The sequence below is a fragment of the Paramisgurnus dabryanus genome, chromosome 17 (assembly GCF_030506205.2).
Source record: "Paramisgurnus dabryanus chromosome 17, PD_genome_1.1, whole genome shotgun sequence".
NCBI classification, from domain to species: domain Eukaryota; kingdom Metazoa; phylum Chordata; class Actinopteri; order Cypriniformes; family Cobitidae; genus Paramisgurnus; species Paramisgurnus dabryanus.
This window is the reverse complement of record NC_133353.1, coordinates 11,428,134-11,442,240: the sequence shown is the minus strand read 5'-3', so window position 1 is coordinate 11,442,240 and position 14,107 is coordinate 11,428,134. Positions and strand designations below refer to the sequence as shown.

At 37.8% G+C, this 14,107-nt stretch overlaps 1 protein-coding gene across 4 annotated transcripts in view; it reads right to left on the bottom strand.

Annotated features, from left to right (window-relative positions):
- Nucleotides 1–2,385: 2,385 nt before the first annotated feature.
- The window catches only part of chst15 (carbohydrate (N-acetylgalactosamine 4-sulfate 6-O) sulfotransferase 15), a 33,594-nt gene continuing 21,872 nt past the window's right edge, over nucleotides 2,386–14,107 (bottom strand). For all 4 annotated transcript variants that reach the window (XM_065297404.2, XM_065297401.2, XM_065297402.2 and 1 more), the window contains 7 exons: nucleotides 11,714–12,555; nucleotides 8,994–9,333; nucleotides 8,411–8,554; nucleotides 5,846–6,002; nucleotides 5,554–5,710; nucleotides 3,318–3,465; nucleotides 2,386–3,234 (listed from right to left, as the gene is read on the bottom strand). In XM_065297404.2, the coding sequence (XP_065153476.1) occupies nucleotides 3,050–3,234; nucleotides 3,318–3,465; nucleotides 5,554–5,710; nucleotides 5,846–6,002; nucleotides 8,411–8,554; nucleotides 8,994–9,333; nucleotides 11,714–12,154 (1,572 nt within the window). In that variant the 5' untranslated portion in view covers nucleotides 12,155–12,555 and the 3' untranslated portion in view covers nucleotides 2,386–3,049. The remainder of the gene's footprint in view (nucleotides 3,235–3,317; nucleotides 3,466–5,553; nucleotides 5,711–5,845; nucleotides 6,003–8,410; nucleotides 8,555–8,993; nucleotides 9,334–11,713; nucleotides 12,556–14,107) is intronic.

The window sequence follows — 14,107 nt, the reverse complement described above, 5'->3', positions numbered from 1 at the left end:
GGGTAAATTAAGAATTGGGGTTGACCCTTTTGCACTGTAATCAATTGGATTCTATTTGTATTGGATCAAGTTAGTAATTATGACAAAATCCTTACTAAAGTGCAAAAATATTAAATTAACTTACTACAGATAAAAAACGCCTTACAGTCTGGACAAGACTGGTCAGCGTGCCACCCTCTGTACTATATGGACCTGTTAACCTGCAATACTCAGTAGTGCTGGGCAGTTTGACTATTCTACATGTCCATATCACAATTTATTAGTTCTTCTGTCGGAATTCACGTTTCATCACGGTTCCCCTCCCAAAAGAACACTGTATATTTACTAACTAATGCATAGTGTTGGGTTCATTATTTATTTTTTACAAAAACACAATTGTTGCAGGAGCATTCAGTCACACAATATCACTATAAATGTACCATTTATTTACAGACTAAATAGCCTAGCTTACTCCTATGTTTGCACTCTGACGCTAACTGCAATGTCACATTCCAGTCAAATACATATATGCTGCTATATACGGTCACTGCTTAACTTCGGTTTTACTTGGCTAAAATCAATTTAGCCAGTTCAGTAGCAGACACATCTTGAGCAAATTTGTGTTCTCAATAATCAATGTTAACAATAATGCCGATGCTAAGGAACGTCTTGTGATTGATTTACTGTTTTAGGTCAAGGTGCTGCAAACTAATTGCCATACAATATTTTGTTCTTTTTTAATCCGCTTAAAAAAATTGATACGTAAAAAAACATACTTACTCATGTAACTGCTCATGTAACAGTTTTTAAATACGGAAAACATGCAAGTGTTTGGTGGCTTCTAAATTCATCCCTGTTTGGATCCTAAGGAATGAATGGGTTGAGGCTAAATGCTAACACATTCACGATGCGCTGTACAAAAATTAAGTGCATGCATTAAAAAAGATAAGTATGTATTAATTCGTCTAAGTTGAGGTAAGAAAATATAAAATATTTTTCCTTTAACCGACCTATGAAAAGTAGCAATCGTGAAAGGCCTAATCTGAGCTTTATTCGAGGCTTAATAATTTTCCCATCACTATTTTCAATTATGGGATTAGTTATCACAAAGGCAGTCTCTGTTTATATTTCAAACAGAATTCTGTTACGTTGCCTTTGAAGGCTGTCCGAATGCGTTTCTCGGAGCTGCCCCAAAATCATTGCCTCATGAGGCAGCGAGGCAACAAGTCAGCTGCCAAAAATTTCGTATGCAGCCATACTGCGGATGGACTTAGTGACTTTTTAAATGGTCTTTGCTGCCCTCTAATGGATTAACAGAAACCAACTACGAATATATATTTTCTAAAATGACGTAAAGTTATGTGGAATAGCTACAAACAGAGTTAAACAAAGTTCTGGCATTTTGCTAAAATAGTTGTCCCCCAAACGTACATTGTCAACGTGTACTTACTTTGATATGTCGCCGTTAACCCGAATCACGTTGTTGTCTTCCGTGATGCAAAAAAATGTAGACAGTGCTGCTCACATGATTTGTCAAAATAAACACCATTAAAGTAAACCATAGACTTGAATCCAAAGGACAAATATGTGTCACCACAGCAGAAAATGATTATTAACAAGTCCTTCACAGTTCACAGTGCACCCTGCCCAATCTGTGGAAAAGACGTTTGACAACATGGATCATCACGCATGCGCATTGTTAACCAATCATATAAGGCAAACAGAGTTTACTGCATTCACCTTACGAAGATTGTAAGTCAAGATATATCTCGTTAGTTTTCGTCTTTTGGTAAATGTCGTTACTAGACCTTAATTAGGACAAAAACTTATATACATTTATTCTGACTGTATATTTGGTTGTAACGTTAAAAACATGTTCTATGCTATTTAACGTTATTTCTTGCAGGGTATTGCACAGGACATTATGGGGCGGTTTCCCCGACAGGGATTAGACTAGTCCTAGACTAAAATAAATGTAAGCTGTCTAAAAATAAAAACAACTTGACATATATCAATGCCCTTTGTTTTGCATCAGAATGCACATAATTAATGTTTTTGGTAATGCATGATTGTTAAAACCAGTTGTATTTCCTAATTAAACTGAGGCCTAGTCCTGCTTTAAAGTAATCACTGTCCGGGAAACCACCCCTATAGGTGTATAAGTAGCTGTGAAGAAAATATGTTTCTGTTGTCGTTTGGACAAAATAATCTCTGATTTGACTGAAAGAAATTCACCACTTTAAGCCATATCAAATAAGAGCACATTAGTAAATATAGAAGGTAATATTTTTAGGTAAAATTTTTTGGTAATCATGCATGCAAAGTTTATCAATGCATTGAGCATCTAAGACACTATATTTGAAAACAATTTACTTGTTTACCACACATGTTGAAATAAAAAATATATATAAAGAAAAACTTTATTGCAGTTCAATGAGAAAATATATAAAATATTAACTTAATGACTTAACTGGAAGATATCTGTTCTTGCCCTGATCTCTGTATTTATAATATCAGCTAACATTATAAAGTTACATAACAGACATCATCGTTCATTTTTCAAGTTCGATGTACATGAATACTTTTGTGCTGTTTCCTCAAACCTTCATATTGTCAGAAGTCAAAGGCTGAGGGACAGGGAGGGAACTCTGAGCCATCTCGGAATTCTTGAGCCAAACTCACTTGGATTAAAGGTAAAATCCAAAACATTGTTTATTATGACTTCTCAAGTGTATTTTTGTAGTGTTGGCTACCTCTTCTTTTGCTGTACAGAACGGTTAGTTTTCTATTTTTTGAAACACCTCATATTATCCTTACAAACAGATGCATTACATAAATTGTCTATTGATTATTTGTCAATCACTGGGAAGAAATACTCTCAAAGTGCAGTGATGAAAGTGTCCAGCACCTCATAACAAAATAAAAAAATGGTACCTATACAGTACACATATACTTCATTTAAATTTAAAGGTGAACCAGCCACCCGGCACAGGTTTAGCAACTTGAAGAGTTTAATTTGTTTCTTTTTGTTTGTTACAATGCATTTCTTTTAATTCCTTCTTTGTCAGGACTACGTCCACAGAAAGGCAGGATCTCGAAGCACATGGGCAAGGTGCTGGTTAAAAGGCCGGTAGAAGCTTTGCAGAATCTCCTTGGTTATGGGCAGCATTGGGCCAAGATTTCGATTGGCTGGTCTTCTGGTGTTGGAGGCGGGGCTCTTTGTAATGTCTGCTTCCTTCTGCAGAGTGAGTCGTCCTGAAAGGTAGATAAAGCACAAATGATAAAGATCAGACAGACAGATAGACACTTGGTCCTACAGTATATGGAAATGAACTCACCCAACTGTAGAAAGTCAAATACTCTCCGCATAGTGTTTTTCCGGTTAGCTGCATGATCCTCTAGTCGTAGTATGAGAATTTGCTCTCTACTGAAAATGCTCAGCCAGTCCAGCACGTATATGACATATAGCCCAACCTGAAGTCTCACCTACAGAAAAAAAGGAATGAAATGATCATTCCTGCTAATCTATATTGCCGCAAATGCCATGCATATCCATGTTTTTGATTTGCTCATCAAATTTTGACACAGCATTTGAACAAGCGTTGTTGAGATTCAATAGCTATGGTGAAGCAAACATTTATTTTCTAAACAGTCAGATAGTGAAGTGCTAATCAGTGTCATTTTTTCGTTTCATGTCCTGGAGGGCCAGTGTCCTACAGAGTTTAGCTCAGACTTGCCACAGGACACCTGCCTGGAAGTTTCTAGTATGCTTAGTAAGGCCTTGTCCCAAATGGCACACTCCGAACACTTTGAAGACATCATGTAGTGCAGACCTAAGGGACCATTGGCCCTGTCCCAAATGGTGCACTTCATGTAGACTTTCGGTCTTGTGGCCTTAAATTGCGCGTTCTCGCTTGGTTTACGAGTCCGTAGGTTGTCCCATCTGTCATTTTTACACTTTGAAGTGTGCTCATCAGCGCTTCCTTTGCCCCCTTGATGCGGTCTTCAGCGAAGCCCGCACTGCAGCAGGCTTTGCGCACTTTACCAACCCAGAAGTCTATGCGAAAGGGCAATCAGACGACGGAAGGGAAGAGTTCACACTGACGGGCAACTTCTCTACCTATTTCCGGTGTGATGCTCGTGTCTGTCCCAAAATAGGACTCTGGTGCACCCACGTGGACTCGCATCAAGGGTCCCTAAAGTCTGGACTACGTGATGTCATCAAAGTGTGGACTCTGAGGAGGACCACAACCCTGCTGAAAAAAACAGCATACCAGCAAGACCAGCATATGTTGTGTTTTGGTGCTGTTTTTTTTGTGAACACCAGCTAAACCAGCATCAAACCAGCATCAGCACCAGCATTAGCACCAGCTAAACCAGCACCAAACCAGCATTAGCACCAGCTAAACCAGCATTAGCACCAGCATAATTCCCATGCTGGTCCATGCTGGTTTGATGCTGTTTTTTTTCAGCAGGGAAGTCCGGAGTGTGCCACAGACGCGAGTCCACGAGGGCGTACCAAAGTCGTATTTTGGGACAGACTTAAACATCACACCAGAAATAGGAAGAAAAGTTGCCCATTAGTGTAAACTCCTCCCTTCCATCTTCTGATTTGTCTGATTGCTCTTTCGCAAGGACTTCTGGGTTGGTAAAGTGTGTGAAGCCTGCTGCACACTGAAGACCACATCGTGGGTGCAAAGGGGGTGCTGATGAGCACACTTCAGAACGTAAAAAATGACAGATGGGACAATTTGTAAAAGGTAAAAAACTTGCAGGGTTAGGAATGACAGCATGTGATTTTATAAGTTGACCAACAGAGGGACCCAGAGGTTCAGCAGAGCAGTCAGGATTAAGAATTTTAAGAAAAACATTTTCTGCACTGGTACATTAACATTAAAATATCATCTTAAATCTGATTTACTCCAACCTAAACCTGATACATAGGTCTATTTGTCCTATATTAAAGTATAAAACAATTCCATATTATTAAAAAGGACTATGGATGAGATGTATGTATTTATATATTATTAATGTGCATGGTTCCTGATTAAATAAATTAAAGAAAATAATAAGCCATGATTCACCATTAAAAGTATTTTGCTGGTGCATCACTTCCATGAATAAAATTAATCTACAGCAAAATAATCTACAGTAATAAAATCGTTTGGCTTCACAGCTTCAGAACAGCATTTTATCTATCTGGGTGCACCTGGCTGAACAAATTACATCATATCCGACTGAATGAAATTTAATTCATTCCAGCCACCATAGGAGCTTGAACCTAATGAGAATCAGCCATGACTCAAAAGATCTGATAACATTTTAATAAATTAAAGAAATGTTCCCCTAAAGTGAAAATGATGTCATTATATTTTCTCAAACTTCTTTATTTCCTTTTTTACGAAATATAAAATCACACAAAGGCAAGTAAATGATGTAAGGGTTTTCATTTCTGGGTGAACTATATTTGAGAAAAAAATAGTAAATGTAAAATTTGTAAGTAAAATGTTCTGTACACTTTATCATAGTATTTCAATGCATATGATCAGGTTTTACAAATGGAGCAAAACTCACAGGCATTATATTGTTGAGAGTGGTGTTGTAAATACAGGATCGGATGGATCTCTCAGCCAAGCAGATTTCAAACAGCTGCAGTGATTCTGATACTCGCTCATGAAAATCCTCAACGGATTTATTGGTCATACCAAAATATAGATAGTCCGAGTAAAGCCTGCTCTCTCACACACAAATACATGATATAAGGTAGGAAGAGAATCAAAAGAGCATTTTCATGCATACTTAAAATCTGGTTATAATATCTTGTCCATAAGGATGAATATAAAGATTTGAAAAAAGAAAATAGTACCTTTCTACGGGGTCTCTGAGCATTACAATAAATTTGGCATCTGGTTGCACAGCATGAATGAAATCTTGTACCAAAAAAGGAGGCTCCACCGCCGTACCATTGTCGTAAAAATAAACCCAGGCATTGTTGTCCCACATAGTGGATGCGCTTGCTTCACCTGTCAAAGAGACAATGACTTACATTACCAAGTTTTTGTATAAAACACCACCTGAGAAAACATCACTTTTAATGATCTAGAAAAAAAATCTAATGAGCTTAACAAAACAACGTTTATTGACGACAATGATTATCAAAAGATGAACTTTAAAAAGGGACTTTCCACTTATTTTGAAAACATGCTCATTTTACAGCTCCCATAGAGTTAAACATTTGATTCTTTCGTTTCGGAATCCATTCAGCTGATATTCGGTTCTGGCGCTAGCACTTTTAACATAGCATAGCACAATCTATTGAATCTGATTAGACCATTAGCACTGCACTAAAAATAACCAAAGAGTTTCAATATTTTTCCTATTTAAAACTTGACTCTTCTGTAGTTACATCATGTACCGACGGAAAATTAAAAGTTGCGATTTTCTAGGCGGATATGGCAAGGAATTATACTCTCAAACTGGTGTAATAATCAAGGACTTCATCAGGCGTAGTGATATTACGCACTGCATGAAAATAGTCCCCTTGGTTACTTTTAATAGCAGGGGACTATTTTCAGGCACTGCGTAATATCATTGCGCCTGCTGCAGCCATGTTACATCAGCAAAGTCCTTGATAATTACGCCAGCTTGAGAGTGTAGTTCCTAGCCATATCTGCCTAGAAAACCTCAACTTTTACTTTTCCATCGTTCTTAGTACACAATGTGACTACAGAAGAGTCAAGTTTCAAAAATATTAAAAAACCTCTAGTTATTTTTTAGCACAATGCTAATGGTCTAATCAGATTCAATGGATTGTGCTAAGCTATGCTAAAAGTGCTAGCGCCAGACCCGAATATCAGCTGAATGAATTCCAAAACTGTAAGATACAAATGTTTAACTCTATGGGAGCTGGAAAATGGAAAAATTATTATTTTCAAAAAAAGTGGAATGTTCCTTTAACCTAGCAAAATAAACTACTTTAGATTCAAACCCATTCAGGACACCATTTTAAATAATTTAAACCGAATACTGAGCTATATTCACAGGATTGTGAGATGTCACAGGTACCAAAGGTGGACAAAGAAAGCGGTTTCCATTAATATTTTCATAATTTATATTCATAACAGAGGGGTAGATTTTGACCCTGAAGTCTCTAATGGGAAATAAAGTCTGTGCTTTCATACAAAATGCGATATAATAAAGCTCTTAGTTTGTCAAATCAATTTAAATTATAATCCAATATATTAAAAAAACTCACTCATACTCATACTCATAACTCAAAGACTCTCTCTGCTATCTGCACTGACCTAAAACTTTGATTTTACATACATATTTAAAGTATTTACCACTACAGTCATCATCATAAACCATAGAATAAAGCCATCACAAGGACGTCAACCCCATCTAGCAAATTTGGGTCAAGTTGAAAAATAAACACTAGTTATACATTCAAAGGAAAGCCTTTGGCTTGAGGGATAACATTATTGATAAGTTTTGAGAAAATATACTGACATTGCCAGATAGCTGTGCTGCTGTAATTGCTGCAAAAGGTGGACATACCAAATAATATACTCAAAGGGGACATCATGAAAATCTGACTTTTTCCCATGTTTAAGTGCTATAATTGGGTCCCAAGTGCTTCTATAAATCTAGAAAATTAAAAAAAAATAACAACCCAGTAACTTAGTTTTGTTAAACCATGTAAAAAATAGGTCACTGAAATGTGGCTCCCCTTGTGATGTCAGAAGGGGATAATATCGCCCCTTAATCTGCACTATCCAACCATGGCACTGCCATTTAGTCCAGAGATCAGCTCATTTGCATTAAAAAGGACACATCCAAAAACAGCACATTTTTGATCACACCTACAAAGTGGCAATTTTAAAGCAACACCAAAGAGTTTTTTTTACCTTAAAATAACGCTTCCAAAACAGTTTCAGTCGTTCATCCACTCTAAACAGGGTGAACAGCACTTTCACATTCGCTTTGCAGCCCTCTATCGACCAAAACCGCACTAAAGAAGTTTCCAAACGTCGGGTAGTGGTCCTGTAGTCCGAGTGAATACTACAAAAACTTGCTTTACGGCAGACCTACAATCCAATCAGAGCCAGCTATGCCTCAGTATTTATGACAGTGGTAATGAACAATTACGCTTCTAACCTGTAGGGGGAGCAAAGAGCCAGAGTTCTTTAGTGTTGCTTTAACATGCTATAATAAATTATATGGTATTTTGAGCTAGAACTTCACATACGTAATCTGGGGACACCAAAGATGTATTTTACATCTTTAAAAAGTCTTGTGAAATGTCCCTTTTAAAAGTGGAAATGGATGAAGTCTGACTCACTTCATCTAATATTTGTTGAGCTCAGAGAAACCATCATTATGAAATAAAATCATGTTTTGGAGGCAGAAAAAGGTATAAAGTTAACGTTACCTATTATAATGTCAACTTTTTGGTGGCTTTGAAGGGAGTCGTTCATCAGCTGATCCTGAATATGATTGGATGCCTGGTCAAACAGATCCAGATAATCTTTCAGTGGGTATGGATTATGAAAACCATTACTCAATCTGATGATACCTGAAATCAAGGGACAAATGTGAGATGATTATCAGTTACGTCAGTTGTCGTATGGCAAAACAGCCCACTTCGACAATCTGGTCCCTCTGTGTGGGACCTCTATTTCCGTTGTAAGCAGAAGCAATAGTTGTAGTGATGCTTGTCCTAGCATCACTAATTATAGGGCAGATGTTTGGTAGCTGTTAAACTGTGTAATGCATTAAATGTGATTAAACCCAATGATCTGTGAAAAAATAAAGCAGATGCTCTGCACAGTAAGAAAATGAGAGCGACAGAGAGATGGATGAGTGTTTGACTTGCCAACATAGAAAACCAAACAGCATCATTAATTACAAATATTCACATTTCAAGCTTGCGATTTCTCAATTTTTCATTTAAATCTTTTAACTTCACATTTAAATCGTATGATTTATTAGTCTCAGTGGAATCCGAAACTCACCAAACCTCTTTCTCGTCCACCAATGTGGTTCCTTCATAGTAGTGAAATGGACCTCGGGATGCAGCCGTAATCGGTCGTAGAGATCTGTGGTGCCACACTTGGGCTGCCCGATGATGTAAAAAAAAGGCAGGCAGCGCAGACGGTAATGTCTACCCGCATACTGATGTAGGTGAGCCGGAAAAGCCCTGCGCAAGTGGTCATATATCGCCTGAAAGCGTTTTGAATAAAGCGCATACAGGTTTTTCCCATATGGATCTGCTGTTATATTCCCAAAGAATTCCTCATACCAACATGGATTTTTGAGATTGGGAAGGAACTTATGAGGAATGGCAGTGAATAACTGGGGAGGAGAAAGAGCAGATAAGTGTGTATTTGTGTTGTAGTGAAGTACTTATGAAGGTATGTAAACATCTGTTTATCTTTATAAACATTTTTAATAGGATTCTTGGCTAACTCTTAAATTCGTTCGTCACACTACAGGAACTTAAAGGAGGGGGTGACAAAAGGCCCAAGATATCATTTTTTCTTACACACGAAAATAAAGGTGCTTTATGAATGTAAATTTTAAAATATTAATATTCAAGGGATAATTCACCCGAAAATGAATATTCTGTCATCATTTACTCACCCATCATCATGTTGTTCTAAAACTGCAAACCAATTGACTTCCGTAGTATTTGTATTTCCTACTATGGAGGTCAATGGGTGCTGTCAACTGTGTGCTTAACATCATTTATCAAAATATCGTCTTTTGTGTTATTCAGAATAAAGAAACTCATACAGGTTTAGAACAACATGATTTCATTATGTATCACATTATGAATGTTACATTATGAATTAACTACCCAAAATTAGATGCTTGCTAATGATCTTATGCAAATATATTTTTTTATGAATTACAGGTGCTGCTCATCATAAAAAAGTTCATGAATTCCATATAAAAAGTATAACTTGTATATTATATTCATTTGTTACACACAGACTCATATATTTCAAATATTTATTTATTTTAATTTTGATGATTATAACTGACAGCTAAGGAAAATCCCAAATTCAGTATCTCAGAAAATCTGAATATTGTGATAAGCTTCAATATTGAAGACCCCTGGTGCCACACTCTAATCAGCTAATAAACTCAAAACGCCTGCAAAGGCTTTAAATGGTCTCTCAGTCTAGTTCCTTTGGCTACACAATCATGGGGAAGACTGCTGACTTGATAGTTGTCCAAAAGACGACCATTGATGCCTGGCACAAGGAGGGCAAGGCACAAAAGGTCATTGCAAGAGAGGCTGGCTGTTCACAGATCTGTGTCCAAGCACATTAATAGAGAGGCGATTCAAGCGAAGGGAAGGAAAAGATGTGGTAGAAAAAAAGTGTACAAGCAATAGGGATAATCGCACCCTGGAGAGGATTGTCAAACAAAACCCATTTAAAAATGTGGTGGAGATTCAGAGAGAGTGGACTTCATCTAGAGTCAGTGCTTCAAGAACCACTACGCACAGACTTATGCAAGATATGGGTTTCAGCTGTCGCATTCCTTGTGTCTAGCCACTCTTGAACAACAGACAGCATCAGAAGCATCTCAAAGACAAAAAGCACTGGACAGCTGCTGAGTGGTCCAAAGTTATGTTCTCTGATGAAAGCAAATTTTGCATTTCCTTTGGAAATAAGGGTCCCAGAGTCTGGAGGAAGAGTGGAGAGACACACAATTCACGTTGCTTGTGTTCCAGTGTAAAGTTTCCACAGTCAGCGATGGTTTGGGGTGCTGGTGTTGGCCCACTGTTTTCTGAGGTCCAAGGTCAACGCAGCCGTATACCAGGAAGTTTAGAGAACTTCATGCTTCCTGCTGCTGACCCACTTTATGGAGATGCAGATTTCATTTTCCAACAGGACTTGGCAACCACACACGGTGCCAAAGCTACCAGTACCTGGTTTAAGAACTGTTCTAAATTGGCCAGCAAACTCACCTGACCTTAACACCATAAAAAATATGGGTATTGTGAAGAGGAAGATGCAATATGTCAGACCCAACAATGCAGAAGAGCTGAAGGCCACATAACACCTGAGCAGTGCCACAGACTGATCGACTCCATGCCACACCGTATTTCTGCAGTAATTCAGGCAAAAGGAGCCCCAACTATGTATTGAGTGCTGTACATGCTCATACTTTTCAAGTTCATACTTTTCAATTGGCCAAGATTTCTGAAAATCCTTTCTTGTATTGGTCTTAAGTAATATTCTAATTTTCTAAGATACTACATTTGGGATTTCTCAGTTGTCAGTTATAATTATCAAAATTAAAAGAAATAAACAATTGAAATATATCAGTCTGTGTGTAATGAATGAATACAATATACAAGTTTCACATTTTAATGGAATTAGTGAAATAAATCAACTTTTGTATGCGTGACCCTGCCTGTAAAAACCCAGATAATGTTTTTTAAGATTCACCGTTTTAGATGATTTTACATAAAATAAAATGTTATGTTAATATAACCTTGATATCTTTAATACTGACTGAGAAAGGTCATATCAAGGATTCAAATCAATGTGAAATCAGTAAGTAAAAATAAAAATTATGCTTCTAATCTCATTTTTATTATGACACTTTAACCTTGATTTCACAGGCAGGATCACATAGCCTACTATTATTATCATGTTTACTGTTAATTTTGGATTGTTTAAAAAAACATTTAATAAGATAATTCAAATGTACATACATGTGGCTCTTTCTCTCGCAGTTCTCTGATATCAGGAACTCTTCTGCTTCTGAAGTCCACTCTGGCCACAATGTTTCTCACCATCTCTCTCTCAGTTTTATAGTCTGTGATGGAGGTCAGGTTGAGATTCAGCTGTGCAGGGTGAGATATTACAGTAAAGTGATACGGTGATGGGGTTAGAAAAATTCCTTTCTGGTCCCTCGTCAAAATGTAAGAAGCCATGATGAGAACGGTGACCATAAGCCCAAAAATGAAGCTCAAGATTTTGATTTTTCTTACAGACCCCATTATCCAATGGCCCCATGCCTGGTGTGGTACTCTGCTGTATTCTATGATAGTCAAAACACTCGTCCACCTGTTGCCCAGGTTTAGAAACACAGGCCTGTTTTCATACTCCAGTTTTTTAGCCAGGCCATTGAGAAGCCCATGTCTGTGGTCCATTTTGTGTCAAGTTAATTTTACACCCTTCGCACATAAAGTGAACCCCATTGATGTGAGTTATTGTAGGGTGTAGATTGCTTCATCACACTACTGGTCTAGAGTACACTGTGACCGAAAAGAGCTTTGGCAGTGAAAACATCATCTTTCAGACAGCAGATGTTGTGTGGCTTCAGGTCATTGTTTGTAATGAAATGCTTGCGGGCAGGGAGACAGACAGTGGAATGAGAGAGCTGCCACCCGGGGCTTCCAGCACACACGGCGAGGAGCAAGACGTGTGGGAGAAGATTACAATGCTGCTTCAATTTAGCTGCCACAAATGACACGGTGGCAGCACAACGCAAATTTTGTTGTGAAGGTCACAAAGGTTCCAACAGCAGCTTAGATCTTAAGAATGGCTATTCCTGCAAGACAGATAAAGAGAATTACAGCAAACAACACAATAAAAATACAGAAAAAAGAAGCTTATCGATCATAGCCTTGTCTAAAACTTTGAGACAGTTCCAAAGGAAAAAGCTTTCTCATAGGTCTGAAGGCTTTTATGAGTATCAATTTTGGCTCAAGTGTTGATTTAACCGCCATCTGAGACAGGTGTGTAAATGCGAGTCTTTTACTGAAAAAAAGTCACCTTATTGTTAAACTTAAAGTTAAAACCTAAAGTTTTGGCGTTTATATGTCTTTGTAGTGCTTTAATATGCTTTAGGTCAAATCATGTGCAAATTATCATTCAACACCATTGCTGAATATGTTATTCATAATATTTAAGTTTTCCAAGGACATCTCATCACACACATGTAACCAATTCACATTTGAACTCAAATGTGCTGAACTCACGTGCAGTGTGTAATAATCCAACCTGCTAACGTTAGCGCTAAAAACAGACTTTGCAGTTATGTGTCTGAAACTAGCAAAAATAGTATACATTTACAAATAGGAAAGGATGGAGGTGGGGACTAATCCGAATATTTATTTCTATGGTCCGAGCTGTGCAATGGAGTAGAGGCGGAGACTAGTTCAAATATTCATAGATCTGTGTATATTAAATGAAAGAACAGACCCTCTGCTTTCATCCTATCTTCATTTGTTCTTTTATAATCACCTTTCAATTATGGGTAGGTTTCTTTAGAAGTCCAAACTTTTGAACAAATTGCAAAGGACTTTTGTTAGAGTTCAGAGTCAGAAGGATGATGAAAACATACCTAAGGTTTTGACTGTTTTTGGATCAGTGGATGCTTCAGTGTTGATATTAGGTAAGTTTATAAGGTAAGCGCGGCACCTAGTGGATAACAGCGTAAATATAGATTGTCGTAAAAACTCGTCATTGGTAGGGAAGCGATTTCTCTTAATTGACGAGATAACTCTCCAATGGCGGGAAAAGAAATTAAGAGGAGGAGGGGGACTAATTTGCATATTCAAATCTATGGCCCAAGCGATTGAGTAGAGGCGGGGACTAATTTTCATATTCTTTTTTTAAATTACATTTTAGGGGCTTTAGGCCTTTATTTGGATAGTGTAGTAGAGCGATGACAGGAAAGATTGACCGGAGTCAAACTCGTGTCACCGTGAGGGCACTGACGCTATTCATGAATATCAGCTGACGTCACTCGCATCTCAAACTTGTCTTCCGCCATTTTGAGTACCTGTGGTCGCAAAAGAACTAGAAGCTATGCCTTCAATATGTTGTGAGCATCAAAATCGCTATTTATCAACACTAAGAAGGCTCGACACAACATGATACTTTGCCCGAAGTATCACCTGTGTCTCTACACATGAACTCGAGCATTGAGAAGATTGTTTGTGTACACAGAGTTTACTAAAATGAAAGTTTTGAACAACTTACTTTGACTGTTTTGATGTCCGCTCGCCGCAATCTTGCCAGTCATGACAGTCTCCGTCATATCAATCTCCGAATGCGACATAGGGAAGGAGGAGAGTAAAGACGGATAGCTCCTAAAG